Below are 18040 nucleotides of genomic sequence, written 5' to 3'. Positions count from 1 at the left end.
AATGAAAACCTTTAGGGGTTGTTTGGTAGTGGGATAAAATTCAAGTTATTCATGTATTATTTTCCGGGTAACTTGTACAACGTTTGGTAGATAGATAGGAAATAAAATTTTCACCTATAAAATTAATTCAAAGTTTGATTGACATAAGTTATTCACTTATAAAATTAATACGAAGTTTGATTGACAAGTTTAGGAACCCCCACAACTAATACATGTACAAGTTATGAGAGAATCTATATATTATCTTATGCAGAATAGAAGGTGGAGTAATAAATACATGAATAACTAATCTATGCATAAAGTAATGCATAATTTGCTCATAACTAATTCATATATTATTAATACTCACATAATTCTAACCAACTACCGAATGATCCCTTAGATTAGGGGTGCACATCGGTCGATTCGATTTAATTTTATACATTTGCGGTTCAATATATTGATTTTCGATTTGTGAACATGCTAAATCGATAACTAAACAAGATGTTTATTATCAATTTTTGATTAATAGACTTTTTATTCATAATGATTCGATTTTCGATTTAACCGATAAAAAATTGCTCATATGATTATATATACACGATGTTCATAAAAATAGAATTGGTAGCAATAATAGACCAACACAAATTTCTTCATTGATCACTTTTATTTAAGAAAATTGTTTGAATTCGTTCTACTCATACGATAAATTGAGGAAACAACATTAAATGTCTTTCTGTGACAACTTTGTGTTACAATTAGATTGAAATTGAGAAGAGAGAAGATAATACTAGTTTGTATCGAGAAGAGAGAAGGTATCACAATATAAAGACTACTTTGTGTTGCATACGGTCGAAAGTAATACTAGTATTTTAAAAATAAGATTTATAAAGTGTTAATATCAATGTTATTTAATAAGGAGGAAAATATAATTTTAAAATAATCTTATTGGGTTATTTAATTAACCATTATATTAGTCAAAATTATAAAATAAAAAATCAAATCAATACCCTAATAAAAACATTTTACAAAACCGTTTTAAACTATTAACCCAATACTGATAAACTAATAATTTTTTTTTTTTAAATGGTTTTTCTCACACGCTCCTTGGATTTTGTTACTGAAGAAACTTCACTTCATTGAACTAAACGCGTTCAATAAAACCCTATTTCCCCATCATTGTGGTCCTCCTTCCTCCATCTAATCGTCGTCTTCGCGTCCGCCTTCTCCTTCGTTTGCCATCTCCGGTTCGTTCCTTGTTCTCCTTCTGAATTCTTCTTGATTTTGATTTGGTTCTCCTTGTTGATTAATTACTCATTTTTTCTCTAATTTTGTTTGTGAAAAAAAAGTATTTATTGTTCACGCTAGTGTTCCGTCACCGTGATTTGTTACTCTTTTAGCTCTTTCAAATTCTAGTGTTGTGTTATTGCCCTCTGCCTTTTGCGCAGTTCTTTTTGAACCGGTATTTCTGAGGCTTTTGATATGGAACAGGTTCTGTATTGCACACCAGATGTCTGTTAGCATCAACCAGAAGCATCACTATTTTGTTTGGGCTGCGTTGAATCGAAGAAGACATTGGTGCTCCGGGAAGATATTGTTTAGGCATTGGACTTGACTCTGGTGTATACTAGTCTATATACTCTGTTACTTTCTTTAGTTAAAATTTGCTTCACTGAGACCTACTAGTGCTGTGTACTTTTCATTTTATTTGGCTGTGCGGTTTTTTACTATTTCCGATGGCGAAGCTTCCACCAGGGTTTCGCTTTCACCCTACTGATGTTGAGCTGATAATGTACTATCTAAAGCGGAAGATCATGGGGAAAAAGATCCTTTTTGAAGCCATATCAGAACTCAACATTTATAAGTTCTCCCCATCGGATCTTCCAGGTATATGTCATACTCTTTGGTAGTCTTGATATGTGCATATAAATGGTATGTTCTTAACATGAAGTATGTCTTTATACAGAAAACTAGGGCTGCGTATCGATTGGTTTGGTCTTGAAATTTATCGGTTTGATTTATTAGTTATCGGTTTGTAGGCATGCTAAATTGTTATAGAACCATCAAGATATTGACTTATCGGTTATCGATCATTATCGATTCGGTTATTGGTTTAATCGTTAAGATTTGACATAAAAAAATCATTAATAATCACTTAGAAACAAGGTGAGAAACCAAATGAACCATGCATATGAGTTCACAAATTATATCTTGCTCAAAAGCAAACACTTTTACATTGTAGATTAACCAAGAATTTGAGACAACCAAAAATTAATTTCATTTTTTCTCCGTATTACTGATCAAATACTCAAACAGTTGTCTTCTTACTGGTGAAAGAATGCTCCAAGCCTGTTTGGCTTTCTATACAATATCTTCTTTGTATCATGAAGGCTTCTTGTGTTTTATTCTGCTATGGATTTATTTCTGCTCATCTGTGCCTGTTCAGTTGTTCATAATGTTTGTATTTCTTCAGACAAATGTTGCTACAAAAGTAAAGATCTTGAATGGTATTTCTTTTGCCCAAGTAAGAGAAAGTATGCAAGTGGATTCAGGATGAATCGCACTACTGAAACTGGATTCTGGAAAATTACTGGCAAGGATAGACGTGTTCTTTATGATGAAAAGTTTGTTGGATCTGTTAAGACTTTGGTTTTTCACCAAGGTAAAGCACCACGAGGGCAGAGAACTGATTGGGTTATTCACGAGTATAGATTTGAAGATAAAGATATTGCAGATGCAGGATTTTCTCTGGTACCTTTTTAACTCTCAGTGTATTTGTACTCTTACTGGCATATCTGCTATCCCAACGACATACCTTGCTACTTTCCTCTTCGATTTTTGTGCGTGCATGTGAGTTGGGGTAAGTCGTATGCAGTTTCAATTTTTTGAGAACCTTAATTAGGACATCATGCCCAATAATTGGAATTGTGGATTTTTGGATTGGTGAGAGCGATATGGTCTAGTTGATATATTCTGTATCTTGTTCTGTGTTTTTCCTGTTCTTCTTGACATTATGAGTTTTTCCTGTACTGCTAGATAGTACAGGTTTTTCCATGTACTTCTTGATATTTCATGTTTTTCTTCCTTTGTGGGAAGTGTCCAAAATTTGAATCTTTTTGTAGTTTACATCCTTGTTTTCTGTACTCTCCTTTTTGTGTTAACTTTTTAGCGTTATTTGGTTATTAAGACTAGTTTCTCTGCACATGCGTTTCACATGTATTTCTTCTCATTTTTATATAATTTATATACCAAAATAGTTAGTAACTGTTAATTCGCATGCATTGTCTAGAAACATTTGATTTTGTTATAAATTAAAATTTCAATATACCAAAAGCCAACATTGCCGCCATTAAGACCATTGATGAATAAAGTCAAAAGGCTTACTCTCTGGCCAACTTTGTCTTTGTTCTTCTAGTTATCACACTGCCGATTGGACTGTGGTATGTCCCCTTTTGAAATTTGATTGCTCTAATAGACGATGCTGAAAACAACATTTGTTCATCCTCTTTATTTTCTCAATATCCTTCTGACATAACAATATCAATTGCGCCTTGACATAATATTCTTCTCAAGGTTGATTGCAACAACACTAATAACATGCCCAATGTAATAAATGGGGCTTTGGGGAGGTAAGATGTACGCAAATCTTACCCCATATTTTCAAGTTGGAGATGTTTTCGATAGGTCCTCATCTTAAAAAGAAGTTATTTAAAGCAGAGTTGCAAGAAAAATATGATAGCAAAATATCAAACATATAAAACAAATGAAACAACAGATATGACAAAACACATTGAAGAAAAAGAAACTATGCAATTACTAAATACTACTAATAATAAGTCTGCAAGGAGATGGGGCTATCCCCTTGTCTCTCCCTCCTAAAGGACGGCAACACTCGGCTACCTACTAATCTTTTACCATAATCTTTGACCTCCACACCTTTTTATGGTCATGTCCTCAATAAGCTGAAGTTGTGTTGTATTTTGTCTAATTACCTCCTTGTTCTTCTTCAGCCTACCTTTACCTTTTCTAACTCCTACTACAACTAACCTTTCACGCCTCCTTACTAGCGCATCTTCTCTTCACATGTCCGAACCATCTCAAACCTGCTTCCCTCATCTTGCCCACCACAGAGGCCACTCCCACATCCCCGTATAAATTCATTCCTAATCATATCTCTCCTATTATGTTCACAAATTCATTTGAGCATCTTCATCTCCGCTACACATCTTCTGAACCTGTCGTTCTTTACTAGCCAACACTCAACCTTATACACTAATGTTGGTCTAACCACCACTTGTAGAACTTACCATCAAGCCTTGGCGACATTCTTATCGCACAATACTTCGGATGCAAACCTCAATTTTACCCACCTTGCTCCATTACAATTTGTGATATCATCATCGATCTCTTAGTCTCTTTATATTATGGACCCAAGATACATGAAGCTTCCTCCCTTGGATATGACTTGTGCATGGATCTTCACTTCCACCTCTGCCTCATGTTGTCATGTCACTAAACTTGCACTTTGGTACTTTATCTAGTCCAAATTATCACGAAACCTTAAGACTCTAGGGTCTATCTTCAAATTTTTAGTCTACCGCTAACTCCACTATGCATATTGTCAATCAATACTGTGTCATCTGTGAATAACATACATCATGACACCTACCCTTGAATACATTGTGTCAATTCGTCCATCACTAAGGCAAATAGGATTGGGTTAATGACTTAAGGGTTGATTCTTGGTGCATCCCCATCATGATTGAAAAATGTTTTGAGTCACCTCCCCTATTCTAAACCGAGTCTTGCTCCATTGTACATGTCCTTGATTGCCCTAATATAAGTCACAATTACACGTTTAGCTTGCTAACATCTCTGAAGGACCTTCCAAGGGACTTTATCATATGTTTTTTCTAGGTCGTTGAACACCATGTGGAAGTCTGTCATCTTGTCCTTATGTTGCTCCAACAATCTCCTTACAAGATGGACAATCGTTGCAGTTGATAGCCCCGACATGAATCTGTATTGTGTTTTGGAGATACATCCCCCTTCTCATCATCATTTGGACCACCCTTTCCCTAACTTCCATAGTATGACCTATTAGCTTGATGCTCCTATAGTTGTTGCAATGCTGAATATCACTCTTGTTTTTGTACAACAACATTGTACTCTACGTCCATTCTTCTGGCATTTTGGCCGTCCTAAAAATGACATTAAATAACTCAGCCAACCACTCCATTACCTTCTTTGCTTGCATTCTTTGAAACCTTCACGGAGATCTCGTATGGCCCAATTGCTCTTCTCCTTTTCTTGCGGATAGCCCTCTTAATCTTCGCACCCTTTATGCATCTATAGTACCCAAAATCTCTACGACTCTCGGAATGCTCTTACACGATATCCTTGTCTCCTTCATTCAAGAGCTTATGGAAATATGTTTGCCTTCTTCTCTAATGTCTGCTTCTTCTACCAACACTTCGCCATTCTCGTCCTTGAGGCACTTCACTTGATTGCACTTCCCTGAAATATTCAAGCTTTGCCTTTTTTGTTTAATTTAATCTACATTCCATGTGCAAAATCGTTGGCTTCATCATATACACCTTTAAGTAGTATTTATATATCATTAAGTGTTGAGAGTTCAAATCTCACCAGTGATTGTGAAGGTTGAATTGCATATGAGTCCTTAATCTACTGAATGAATATTAGGTCGTCAAGTAAGAATAAATTCAGGGTAAATGCCTAACATGCCCATGCACTATTCAAAATTACTCAAATCTCTTATTTTTCAATATGATCTTAGAGCTTGATACTTCCCCAGACACCATGGTCCTTTCTTTTCATTAGCGTTATCACACTAAGGAGATCTTCTTTCTCTCTTTAACTAAATGGCTAAAGTTATCACTCCAAAACTTTAGCCAAATGCCATATCTTAAAAAGTTGAATCTGAGCAATTGTAAGAACTGGGTAACAGTTCACGAGTGACTAGGAACTCTTGCAAGGCTTTGGTACTTGCATTTGTCTCACTACTTAAAGCTAGGAGCCTTTCAGATACCATCCACCTTGCGTTTTTGGAAAAATTTCTTCTCTGGAATTGCACAAAACTTGGAAGTTTTCCTCAAATCATAGGCTTAACTTTCAAAACTTCACATGGTAAGGGACGGTAATTAAAGATATACCTGAGTCCATAAATTTTAGTGGCCTTGTGTCCATAAACTTCTATTGACTTGCAACATTTGTGGTTTGAGATGTCTCAAGACTTGGCATGGCTAGCGTTTGGACATAGATTTAGTTGAAAGTTGGAAAAAAAGAGTTTTTGAATTTGTGTTGAAAAATTGTTTTTGGAACTTGAAATTGTGTTTGGACGTGCATTTTTACTTCAAAAATATTTGAAGTTTTGTGACTGGACGTGAATTTTTTTGAAGATAAATTTTCAAAACCTGACCAAATTTCATGAACAAACAATGTGTTCAATTTTTTTGAAAATCTACTCCCGAAATCTATGACCAAACAAGAACTTAATCTCTTTGGCTATTCAAACTTGAGCTTGCCAAAACCCTCCGCCAATTGGAAACTTTAGAAGAACTTGTAGATGGAACTGCAACTATCAAGTCTTGTGGATTTTATACTAAACTATTTTCATTTGAAATCCATAGAATCAAAGAATTTTTTTTGAGTAAGACGTGAGAGGATTCATTTTCATAAAACAAAATTGGAAAGAAAATTTTGTTTCAGTATACAAATATGAACAGAAGTGTTTGCCAATTTATCTATTATGGCGCCAAAGTGGCAGAATCCTAAATTTTGAGAAATTATTTTTATTCCCATCTATGATGTAAACCACTGATAGCATTCCACAAAACAATTAAATTTGTCCAGTTCTCTTTTTGTTGTTGAAAATCAGTCAACATTTCAGCACAAACGAACAAGAAAACTAACACAGAGAGTGATAAACAAAGAAACAAGAAAGAAAACCTAACAAAAAAATTCAATACCGCAGATTCCATTGACAAAGTGAAACGTAATTGGAGACATTTTAAAACAAAACCAAAGTATATCTAGAATAGTAGTACATGAGGCAAAATACGAAACTAGATTGTGCTACGGTTATGGAAGAAAGCACAAGAGACTTTATATCAACCATAAAACAAAGACGACCTTTCGCGTGAACATATTAGATGTTAATTTTCCTTAAATGCGATATTTAAGTCTCCTAAAAAGAGCATTTATGTAATTCAACTTTTTTGAGGTTCGTGTTTTTAATGTACTATATAGATTTAGATTAAATGACTGAATTTGAATATAAATCTGAATATTAAGATGTGTATTAAGATTAAGATGTATGAATTTGAGTGCATGTTTGGATATTACAATGTTATATTAAGATATAAATACTAAATGATTAAAGATTGTTTTCTCAACATTTGAATGCATAAAACTTGTTTTTATCTAATAGTTGATAATATAAATAAAATTTATATACCCTTCGGGGTGGCCCAGTGGTTTGAGCTTGGGACTTCCATGTTGGAGGTCTCAAGCTCGAAACCCCTTGCCAGTGAAAGGTTGAAAGCAAGGGGTTTGCCTTCTGGGTCGAGCTCGTCGCACCAGACGTGGTTTGCGAGCTATTGCATAGGAGTGAGGGTTTTACCCTGTGCGCACCCAAAGGGTAGTGGCTGCGGGTTTCCCTTGTCATAAAAAAAATAATTCTTTTTTTATATAAAATACAAAATGATCTAAAAACTATATCAACAAAGTATCTTTAAAATGTTACATGAGGGTTGGTGTTGGCAATGACAATGGCAAATGGTGGTTGTTGTAGGTGTCCACTAGGGTTCGTGGTGGTTTTGGATGTCTACTAGGGGTCATGGTGGTGGTAGTGACTAGTGAGTATGTAGTAGCTAGTGGTGATGGTGACAAATAGTAGTGGTTAATGGTGGTACTTGATGGTGGTGGAGATGACCGATGTGTGGTTGATAATGATTTCTAATGGTGGTGGAGATGAATGATCGTTGTGATTGACGATATATAGTGGTGCTTGATCGATGTGATTGTCAGTAGTGATTGGTGGTTATTGTGGTAATGGTGGTTGGTGGTGATGATGGTAAAAGGTGGCTAGTAGTGATTACGATTGATTGTGGTGATTAGTAGTGGTGGTGGTGGCGGCGGCTAAAGATGGTGGTTGTGATTGTGGCTAAAGATGGTGGTTGTGGGTAGTGTTAGTTGATAACAGTGGGTTGTGGCGTTGATTACCAGTGAAAGTGGATTAAGTAATGGTGAAATGTCATCTACATAAATCCTTGAGTGCATAGCTTTTTAGAGATAAGATTTTGTTGTAGATCTTAATTATTCCAATCTGTTCAGACTCATTAAGTGGTTGTAAAAGAAAAAATCCAAAATACCTAGTGATTGAGATTTGAATGATTAAGATTCCGATTTAAAAAACAAATGCACGTAATAGCTAAGACCTAAATAATTAAAATTTAGACCTTCATTAAGTGCAAATAATAAGGCCTTGCTGTCTTAAAATTAATGCTTGCAGTTGTCTTCAATTGATTTGTCAGTTCTTATTGTAGTGCATGGCGGCTATGCTTGGAGAATAGATTTGGAACTGCAAAAAACAATATGATTAAGGCAACATCTAGAAAATGGCTATCTTACATTGCCTAGAGGTTTTTGAATTTCAAGGCTAAATAATATCAAAAATACCAAGTCAACGACTCCACAACTACTATATGAGTTTCAAGTTACATTTGTACTAAACATTAACCACAAACATATAGACCGTCTCTAGGAGCATAAAATTAGAGTTGAATTACAAAAATAAGCCAAAATTGTCTATAGTTAGGGCAAATAAGGATCCAGGTGAAGCAAGTGTAGGGATCATGGGATCCGTCTTCAGCTTTACCTGTCAATCTTCCTGAACCGAAGTGTCATCCTCAGCTAGTATCTATGCAAAAGAAGGGAGAGGGGTCAGTCACACCCGACTGAATGAGATAATAATATCAATTATAACATTTTATTTAGGATAAGCATAATAAAGAAAATCATATTTTAAGCAGAATCAGGATATGGTACACAAAAACAGTCTTATGTTTCTGTCTAAGGATTGAATGTGTTGTAGTTCATATTCATGTTCAAGTTGGAAAAAATCTTCTTTTTCTTGTTATTGTGGAAAAGAGGGAAGGCAAAGGTCCATAGGAGCTCAGAATCATCGATAATCTCATTTATAAGAAATAAAGCACGTCATGAATGAAAACTATAATATCAATTGTCAAACCATCATTGATTTAACATTTCTTAAAATCATATTTCATAACTCATATCTAATTCATAAAAGAAATAAAGTTGAAACTCTCCCTACAAGTTGGGGTAATGCTCCTATCTCAGTACTCAGGTGAGCTTATTAAACTGTATATTGAGGGAAAAAATTGAATTTTATATCATCTCTCTATATAATGGGATGTTCTTAAGCTAACCCAATATACTTTCTGATGCTATGGATTCACCATAGCCATTAGACCCCTTTAGCTAGGTTCCCTTCTAGAGTACAAGTGTGATAAAAGCAGGCAGTGCTAGTTCTTTCCTACTAATGGGGTACAAAATATCACACAAGGTGTACCAGGCCTAATGCTCCTGATGTTAAGTAATATTCGGCAAAGTCGATACCTAAACATTTTTTTTATAGCACAATATATTTGTCTTTGGACTTTCTTTCATTGTCAAGAACCAAATCCAATAGTACAGGGAAGTTCTTAAAAAAGCACATTCAAATCATATCATATATGTATTTTTATACACTTTATTCTCTATCTACATGCAAATAAATCAACTTTAGTCCAGCTGTTTTAATGCAAGAAAACAAGCTTCAAACATGCTCTAGTTGAAAATGAACTATGGAAGAGTTATCACACATGGAACTCTTTGCCAACAACTCTTATCTTGCTTCCAACAATTGTGTCGTCGAAGTATCAATAATCTAAATTTACAATATAACATTTGGATATGAATTCTCCATGAACTTCTGAACTTTAAATTGTTTTAGTGATGGAAGTGATAGTTCCTGTCTTTCTAATTCCCATTCACTCAATTCTTCAAGCTACACATTATCGCAAATTTTTTGGTTAACGATATGGATTCCCATAGGGGTGTCAAAATTGAGCCCAATTATAGGTAACCCGCCTAGAATATTAAGGTTTGGGCTCAAGATAATTTGAATTGGGTTCAATCTCAACTCATTCAAGCCTCCATTTTAAGAGAATCCTCAATTGAGCCCAATTTAATCTCCAATTTCAACCCGTTTTAAGGCTCTTTATTTGCATTGATGTGATGTATGTTTCTATATTGAAGGTATGCATTACTATCTATTTTATATTTTTTACGATTTATCTATCAATTTGTAACTTCTTTTTTAAAATTCTCTTGAATTGAAATTCAAATTGTGGTTATAAAACATAAATAACAATATATTAAAATTATTGAGATTAACCAGGCCAAATTGGGCGGGTCAAGACCCAACCCGTTTTAAGCCCATTTGAACCCAACCCGTTTTCAAGCCCATTTGAACCCAACCCGTTTGAGCCCAAAGTAAACTTGGGCGGGTCAGAACGTAACCCAATTTCTATTTCAACCCATTTTAATATCTCCAATTTCAACCCAACCCCTGCCCATTTGACACCCCTAGGTTCCCATTATCTTTTTCTTGGCAGCTTTGGAAAACCCATCTCACTATAAGCTTCTGTCACTGGAGCCAGCATTGCTGGCCTTTTATTTTTACTTCAGTTTGTTTGTTTCATTTCAAATTTTTAGATGCTGGTGCGTCCAAACCCTTCCTTTTAGTTAAAGCATCTAATGAAATAGATGGGCCTTTTACATGGGGCACTAGTGTTATAACACAGCTATGCAAGTGACTCTGGTGTCAAATGCTTCTCTAATTTGTATTCAACTCCTCAACCTATATTTTGAAAGAAAAGCCGTGTTTCCCAAATTGTATGTTTATTGTGATGCACCATTTAAATTTTGCTGTGTTACACAGTTTTAAACTTGATTGTTTGAAACAGAGACAATTTCAATTCAAGCTTTTCACTGTTTTCTGAATACTTGTATATGTTTAAAATATCAGTCTTAGCTTTTATTATTTTCAAGCCACCGTTTTTTAATTATTACTCATCATTGTACTTCTGTTAATAGGATGCATACGTGCTTTGCAAAGTATTTAAGAAAAGCGGATCAGGTCCCAAAAATGGAGCGCAGTATGGAGCACCATTTAAGGAGGAAGATTGGGAAGATAATGAGACACCTGCTAAACATAATCAATCCAGTATTCCTTCTTTACCTCTGCCTGACAATGAAACCTGCTCAATTGTGACCCAGCCTTACATACATGAGATGCCTGCTGAACCTAATTCATATGGTGCAATTTCTGTACCTGCAATGCCTGACAACCTAAGCTGCTCTGTCATTACCACCATGGTTGACCCAGGAAACAAATCTCTTTGGCATTTAACTGAACCAGGTCCATCTTCTGCTGAGCTATACAGTAAGAAGATGCCTCAGGAAGAGGAGGATTACATGATTCAGCTCTTTGACAATTTCATTGAAGATCCTGCTATATTGTTTGCTGGAAATGAGGATAACCTGGTGAGTATTCTCCGTTAGTTTATTGAGCTCATTGACATAAATATTAGTAACATTTAGTTGCACCATGCATGTTTATTAGTGGTATTTGTCAATCTCTTTGGTTAATAATTTCCTTTTTCTTTAAATGTTACTAGTGTCAAAACAATAGTAATTTCCTTTTTCTTTATTCTATATTTTTTAGTGCTGGAGTCAGAAATAGTAAACATGTATTCTGAGCATGGCTTTCACATTCTTCATATTTGAAAAGTCCAAGTCTAAGCATGACAGTTTTGATATATAAGTGACGAGAAATAAAGCTTTTACAAGACTAGTTTTATGCATATAAAAGAAATATATTGGAGCTTGGCTTTGAGAAATTGACGCATAAATGTGGAACAACACATACCTAGTGTAATATCACAAGTGGGGTTTGGGAAGGGTAGAATATATGCAGACTTGACCCTACCCTGAGGGGTAGAGCAGCTGTTTCTGATAGACCTTCTGCTCAAGGAAAAGCAAAACGAAGCAGTTCAAGAAAAAACTAACAGAAGTGAATAAGCCATGACTAAATACTATTTAAAGTAATTTGAAGAAATGGAGCAATAACTACCACAAAATTATACAATGAAGGATAAGAAGTCAAGAAACACAAATAATAACAAAAATCAAAGGACAAGAAACGATCAAAGTAATACTACGACTACTAGTATAGAAGGATAAACGTGACAACACTCAACTACTTACTGACCTAATCTGTGTCCTCCATAACCTTCTATCTAATGTCATGCCCTTGGTAAGCGGAAACCACGTCATGTTCTGTCTAGTCACCTCTTCCTAATACATCTTTGGCTTTTACCTCCGTCTCCCCTGAAACTATCTACTGCCAACCTCTCGCACCTTTGCACTAGGGCATCCGTGCGTTTTCTTTTCACATGTTCGAACCATCTTAACCTCGCTTCTTTCATCTTGTCCTCTATCACGGCCACTCCCACATTGTCAAGAATATTTTTCATTTCTAATCTCACTCTTCTAGTGTGTGCCACACATCCATTACAACTCCCTCATTTTTGCAATTTTCATCTTCTAAATGTGAGAGTTCTTGATTGGCCAACACTTATCCATATAACATAGTTGGTCTAACCACCACTCTGTAGAACTTTCCTTTAAGTTGGTGGCACCTTCTTATGACATGACTCTGGATGTGAGCCTTCATTTCTCCACCTTGCACCAATAGGATGTGTGACATCATTGTCAATCTCCTTATTTACTTGAATAATAGATTCAAGATACTTGAAACTTCCGCCTCTTTTTGATGACTTGGTATCAAGCCTCACTTCCTAGCCAACCTCATTTGCGACGTCATTGAACTTGCACTTCAAGTATTCTATCTTGGTTCTACTCAATGGAACCCTTTAAGATTCTAGGGTAGGTCTCCAAACCTCCTGCTTAGTGTTAATTTCATTGTGAGTCTTGTCAATCAGAACTATGTCATCCACAAATAACATTCACTATGGCAACCTCACCTTGGATTTGTCACGTCAAGTCATCCATCACCAAAGAAAATAAAAACAAGCTATGAGCTGACCCTTGGTGTAATCGCTGAGAAATACTTCGAGTTTCCTCCCATTGTCCTTTCCCTAGTCTTGGTTCTATCATACATGTCCTTGATCGTCCTAGTGTACACCACAAGTACACCTCTAGCCTCTAAGCATCTCCATAAATGTGGAACCAATGATCTATATATTAATATAAAATAACGCTTGGTTTGTTATTTAGTCAAGTGACAAGCTATTACATTGCCACCTTGCAATTCTAGGACAATGACATAGTTATTCGTGTGATTAAGTTGAGTGGCAAGTTACTACAAAGCCATTTGGCAAATTTTAGGATAACATTTGTAATAATAATTACATCTCATTTAAATTGAAACATAAAATATTTAATCATGCAAATGATTTCAATAATTAAAATTTTAAACAATTTTTTCACTACAATGACTAAATCCTACTATATAAAAAAATTTATTTTAAAAATAAAATAAAGTGAACAAATAATATACAAAAGTATTATTCATGAATATAGACAATTGAAGAATATGGATAATGAAAAGTCCATTCCAATATAAAGGATTAGTCAATCAAATAAGAGAAAGTAAATGGGTCGGTATGAAAATAAATGAATTGCTAGTCGTAGAATAATAAAAATATTTCATTGGTAAGAACAAAAAATATAATAATTCATGAGATTAAGTCAAGTGACAAATACTTACAAAGCCATTTGACAAATTTTAGGATTACATTTATAATAATAATAACAACAATATCTCATTTAAATTGAAAAACAAAATATTAAAGCATGATGATGATTTCAATGATTAAAATTAATAATTATTTTTCCCTACGATGACGAAATCTTACAAAAGTATTATTCATAAATTTACCATTCAAAAAAATATATATTCATAATTAGACAATTGAAGAATGTGGATATCTAATAGTAAAAATAAAAATAAAAATAAAAATAAAAATTCATTGGTAAGAAAAGTATATATTAAAAAGAGAGTAATTGATGAGGAATTAAACCAATTGACAAAGCTAATAAAAAACTATATTATTTATGTAATAATATTAAATAGTGGATAAATTAAGATAAATGAGGAACAAAGTGGTTACAATAACTACCGAACTATCTATATATATGAAAACAAGAAAATTTGATTTGTCATTTAACCAAGCGGTGACAACCTTAGGACAATAATATTCATGAGATTAAGACATGTGTCAAGCTATTATAAAGTCACTTGGCAAATTTTCATAGTCTTGAAGTTGCCAAGTGGCAATGTAGTATGTACCCACTTTGCTAAATGAAAAAGCAAACTTGCATTTTTATTTATAAAAATTGTCAAGTGGCATTATAGTAGCTTGCCACTTGGCTTAATCTCATGAATAACTATACTCATTGCCGTAAAGTTGCTAAGTGGCAGTGCAATACCTTTCCACTTAGGTAAATGACAAAACAAATTTTCTTGTTTTTATATTGATATATTATCCTGCACCCAAGTGTGTGGCCTAGTGGTCAATAAAGTGGTTGAAAATCCCGGGGTCTCAAGTTCAAAACTCAGCAAAGCCATAAAATAGTAAGTGATTCTTTCATTTGTCCTAGCATTGGTGGATAGAGTTACTTGGTAGTTGTTGCTGGTGGTAGGTGGTAGGTGGTAGGTATTCCGTGGAAGTAGTGGAGGTGCACTAAAGCTGGCTCGGACTCCACAGTCATAAAAAAAAATAAAAAAAATAGATATATTATCCTAAAATTTGCAAGTGACATTTTAGTAGCTTGCACTTTGCTTAATGACAAAACAAACTTTCTTGCTTTTATATTATAGATTACTTAATAATACTAAAAAGTGGATAATGTAATAAAGATAGTTCAATTACAAGAAGGTTACACTCAAGGGTATGACTTAGTGGTCAAAGACGTGGATGAGGTCTCAAGTTCAATTCTTAGAGACAAAGCACTAGGTGATTTCTTCCGATCTGTTCTAGCTTTAGTGAACTGAGTTACTTTATACTTGTTGGTGGGAGATGGAAGGTATCTGCGAAATTAATCGAGATGTGTGAAAGCTGGTCTGTACAATACGGTTATGAAAAAATGAACAAAAAGGCTACAATAACTATATGGCTCGTTGCCTTATATTTTGTTATTTGACTTTTGTTACTGAGAAATAAAATGACAGTATTATATTTGAAAATGAAAATAGAAGTCCAAACACTGCGACAATCATAGCAAAAATTTCAAATTTGTTGAATGAGTAACTTCGAAAGCAGACCAGCACACTTAACTCAGTGCTGATGGATGCAAGTTAATGTTGCTTGAAGCTGGTAATACAAAAATTAAACACATACAATAAAGAGAATAAGGTTGCTGACAACTTGACAAGCATGACACTTGCAATCTGGATTTGTTCAATAATTTCATATTATATTTTATTTCACCATCTTATGCTTTATAATCTTTTTCCAGTGATTGTAAAAGGAATATGTTCCTACAAAGACCAAGGTATCTAATAGCCTTTAGAAGTAAATTAGTATAATTTCTGTTTTACTAAGATAGAAAAAGAGAAGTAAGACGTCAGCTGAATTCTATTTAGGTGATATGATCTAATATGCTCCAACAGTTGGATCACAGTACTGTCCGTGCATTGCATGGGTTCCAATACTTGTATAAATTATACTCTAGGTACTATGTATTTGTTTTTTACTTCTTTTTTATTTACCTGTGAAACTGTTGAGTTGCAAGATTCAGAAATATGAAACTTGGGCTTGTTTCATATGTCTCTGTCTACAATGTTCCACTCCTGTTTGTAACAACTCTTTAGCCTCTAGAATCCCTGAAAATCCACGTCAATTCTATATGTTTTGATCAATCATATTAAGATTAGATTGTTTTTCATTTGTCTGCAGGGTACTAACGATATGAATGTTGAAGTTGCATCTTTCACTAATGGGAATGCTATGCACAACAGTCTTGGAAACCTTGACAACTATGTAGAACTAGATCAAACAACATTTGATCTTTCCGTATTCCAGGGAACTGACTATAGTCATGACTCCATATTTTTCCAAGATGTTCCCTATTTGGAGCTCAACGATCTTAAAATCCCTCTGAGTCACTCTGCTGAAGCCATTGAAACGACACCAGTAATGATGGGCGATTTCTGTGTTCCACATAGTTCTGATGTTGACATGCGACAGTTCTGTTTTGGAAGCAATTCTTCAGCCAGAAGTCAGCAAGTTGCAGGCCAAAATCAGATCCATGTGCTCCCTGAACATCACATCCAGCAAGTTATTGGGTATGATTTGGTATGGAAAATTTCTTCTATGTTAATTTTGTCCTTTGTTTCATGTGTACTTAGAGGGTGTTTGGATTGGATTAAAAGTTGGTCAAACCTACTTTTAAATCAGTTTTTGACTTCTGGAAGTGTTTGACAAATATAAAAATAACTTAAAATAAGGCAAAAATGACTTGGAATAAGTTAGGGAGTGTTTGACAAAGTTAAAAATAACTTAAAATAAGTTTTAAATGACTTAAAATAAGTTAAAACCAAAAGTAGGTTTCCCCCAACTTTTTATTTTTTGACTTAAAAGTCATTTAAGTTTGACTTTTTATTTTTTGATTTGAAAGTTGCTTTTTTCCAGCCAATCCAAATGGGTTTGTGAATATGCAGGTAAATTCTGATGCAGCTAATGTGAATCAGGCATACAATGCTGCATACACGACTGATTTTAGTTCTCACAAGCAACCAGAGGGTAGTAGATACACTGCTCAAAACCCGGAAAGAGGTAGATCTTACCATTTCTGATGACAGTTCGTGTTCCAGCAGTCACGTACTATTCATTTGTCTCGCTAGTGTGAATGCAGACAATAAGTATGAGATACTGAAAATTCTTTGTCTACTATGTTCATTTATGCAAATCAGAGAATCCAGTGTCGGACATAAATAAGTTCCATTTAATCTCGTATACTTTGAACATCTATGGTCAAAGTAGCTAACTATCACTCATGATTGAAATGACCAGGCTTAGAAAACAGTTAAGTTACTCTGTGTTGTTGTCTTTAGGTGGTTTGATCGACCATGAGTAGTGCAGTATTTATGATGAGGTTGCATTAACCTCTATTATATGATTGGTGGAGGCTGCAGGTACTTGCTGCAGTCTTTGATGTGTGCTATATTGCTCTGTGTGATATCATTTTTTCTTGATTTTTTTGTCCTCTTGTCCTCAGGTGAGCAGCAAAGAGAGTTTTTCTCTTGCATGTTTGCTCATTCTGCTTCAGATTCTCTTTGTGCTGGCTTCTCCATACATGCCAAGGCTGAGGTGATTCTTTGGGTTGATGGATGCACTGACGACGCCTTGTTAGCTGTTTTGGTAGATTCTAGTACTGGTCTTACCTGCCAGTCGGCTGTATAAGTCAGATAAGGAAGTGTGTAAATATTGCTATGACTTTACAACTTCCTTCTGCGTTGCTATTAGTTTAGCTTTCTTTTTTGTTTCTCGCCTTTTTGGAGTTGACTTTAGCAGTACAACCTTTTTATTGAGACAGCTTCAAATAAATTTTAGTGTTTAGTTATCTTGGTTTTAACATCTAGTAAGTTGGATTTTGAAGCATTCTCCTGCTTTAAAGATGTACTTCTAGTTCAGTGTGCTCAAGTCAACCTTCTTATGCTTTTGGAATCTGTGCATACTTAGTTTAGTTAACTTTGAGTTTGGCTTTTTTTTCTTTTTCCCTCTGTGCTAATGGGATTTCTGATGCGTATACTCCTGCTAACAAGAAGAAGAAAATGGAAAATGGAAGAGAAAAAGGGAAAAACTTGCTAGTAATCCAAAGTTGAATGATTTCAATATCGATGACGAGTACAAATTACCTGAAAAGTTGTGTAATTAAATGTTTCAGG

The 18040-nt window shown here is 34.7% G+C and overlaps 1 protein-coding gene across 3 annotated transcripts; it reads left to right on the top strand.

Annotated features, from left to right (window-relative positions):
• Positions 1 to 1089: 1089 nt before the first annotated feature.
• On the top strand, positions 1090 to 17750 carry LOC102588497 (NAC domain-containing protein 82-like). Of its 3 annotated transcripts, XR_367878.2 has the most exons (8): positions 1091 to 1226; positions 1471 to 1866; positions 2453 to 2730; positions 11161 to 11610; positions 16050 to 16448; positions 16814 to 16928; positions 17207 to 17287; positions 17371 to 17461. XR_367878.2 is itself a non-coding variant. In XM_006355085.2 (7 exons), exons 2-7 carry the CDS (start codon positions 1716 to 1718, stop codon positions 17553 to 17555), a joined length of 1578 nt encoding a protein of 525 aa, XP_006355147.1. In that variant the 5' UTR covers positions 1090 to 1226; positions 1471 to 1715; the 3' UTR covers positions 17556 to 17750. The 3 variants fall into 3 exon arrangements, 2 of the variants coding, with proteins under 2 accessions (XP_006355147.1, XP_006355148.1); XM_006355085.2 differs by lacking the exon at positions 17207 to 17287 and having other exon boundaries at positions 1090 to 1226; positions 17371 to 17750; XM_006355086.2 differs by lacking the exon at positions 17371 to 17461 and having other exon boundaries at positions 17207 to 17336.
• The last annotated feature ends 290 nt before the right edge of the window (positions 17751 to 18040 follow it).

Source organism: Solanum tuberosum, unplaced genomic scaffold (assembly GCF_000226075.1).
Source record: "Solanum tuberosum cultivar DM 1-3 516 R44 unplaced genomic scaffold, SolTub_3.0 scf00192, whole genome shotgun sequence".
Taxonomy (NCBI): Eukaryota; Viridiplantae; Streptophyta; class Magnoliopsida; order Solanales; family Solanaceae; genus Solanum; species Solanum tuberosum.
Note: the sequence above shows the minus strand (reverse complement) of the source record. Positions and strands in the feature narration are given on the sequence as shown.

Coding starts and splice junctions, on each gene's coding strand:
- LOC102588497 (XM_006355085.2), top strand. CDS start 1,716: ATGGCGAAGCTTCCACCAGGGTTTCGCTTTCACCCTACTGATGTTGAG. Junction 1,867..2,452: donor CTCCCCATCGGATCTTCCAG/GTATATGTCATA, acceptor GTATTTCTTCAG/ACAAATGTTGCTACAAAAGT. Junction 16,449..16,813: donor AAGTTATTGGGTATGATTTG/GTATGGAAAATT, acceptor GTGAATATGCAG/GTAAATTCTGATGCAGCTAA.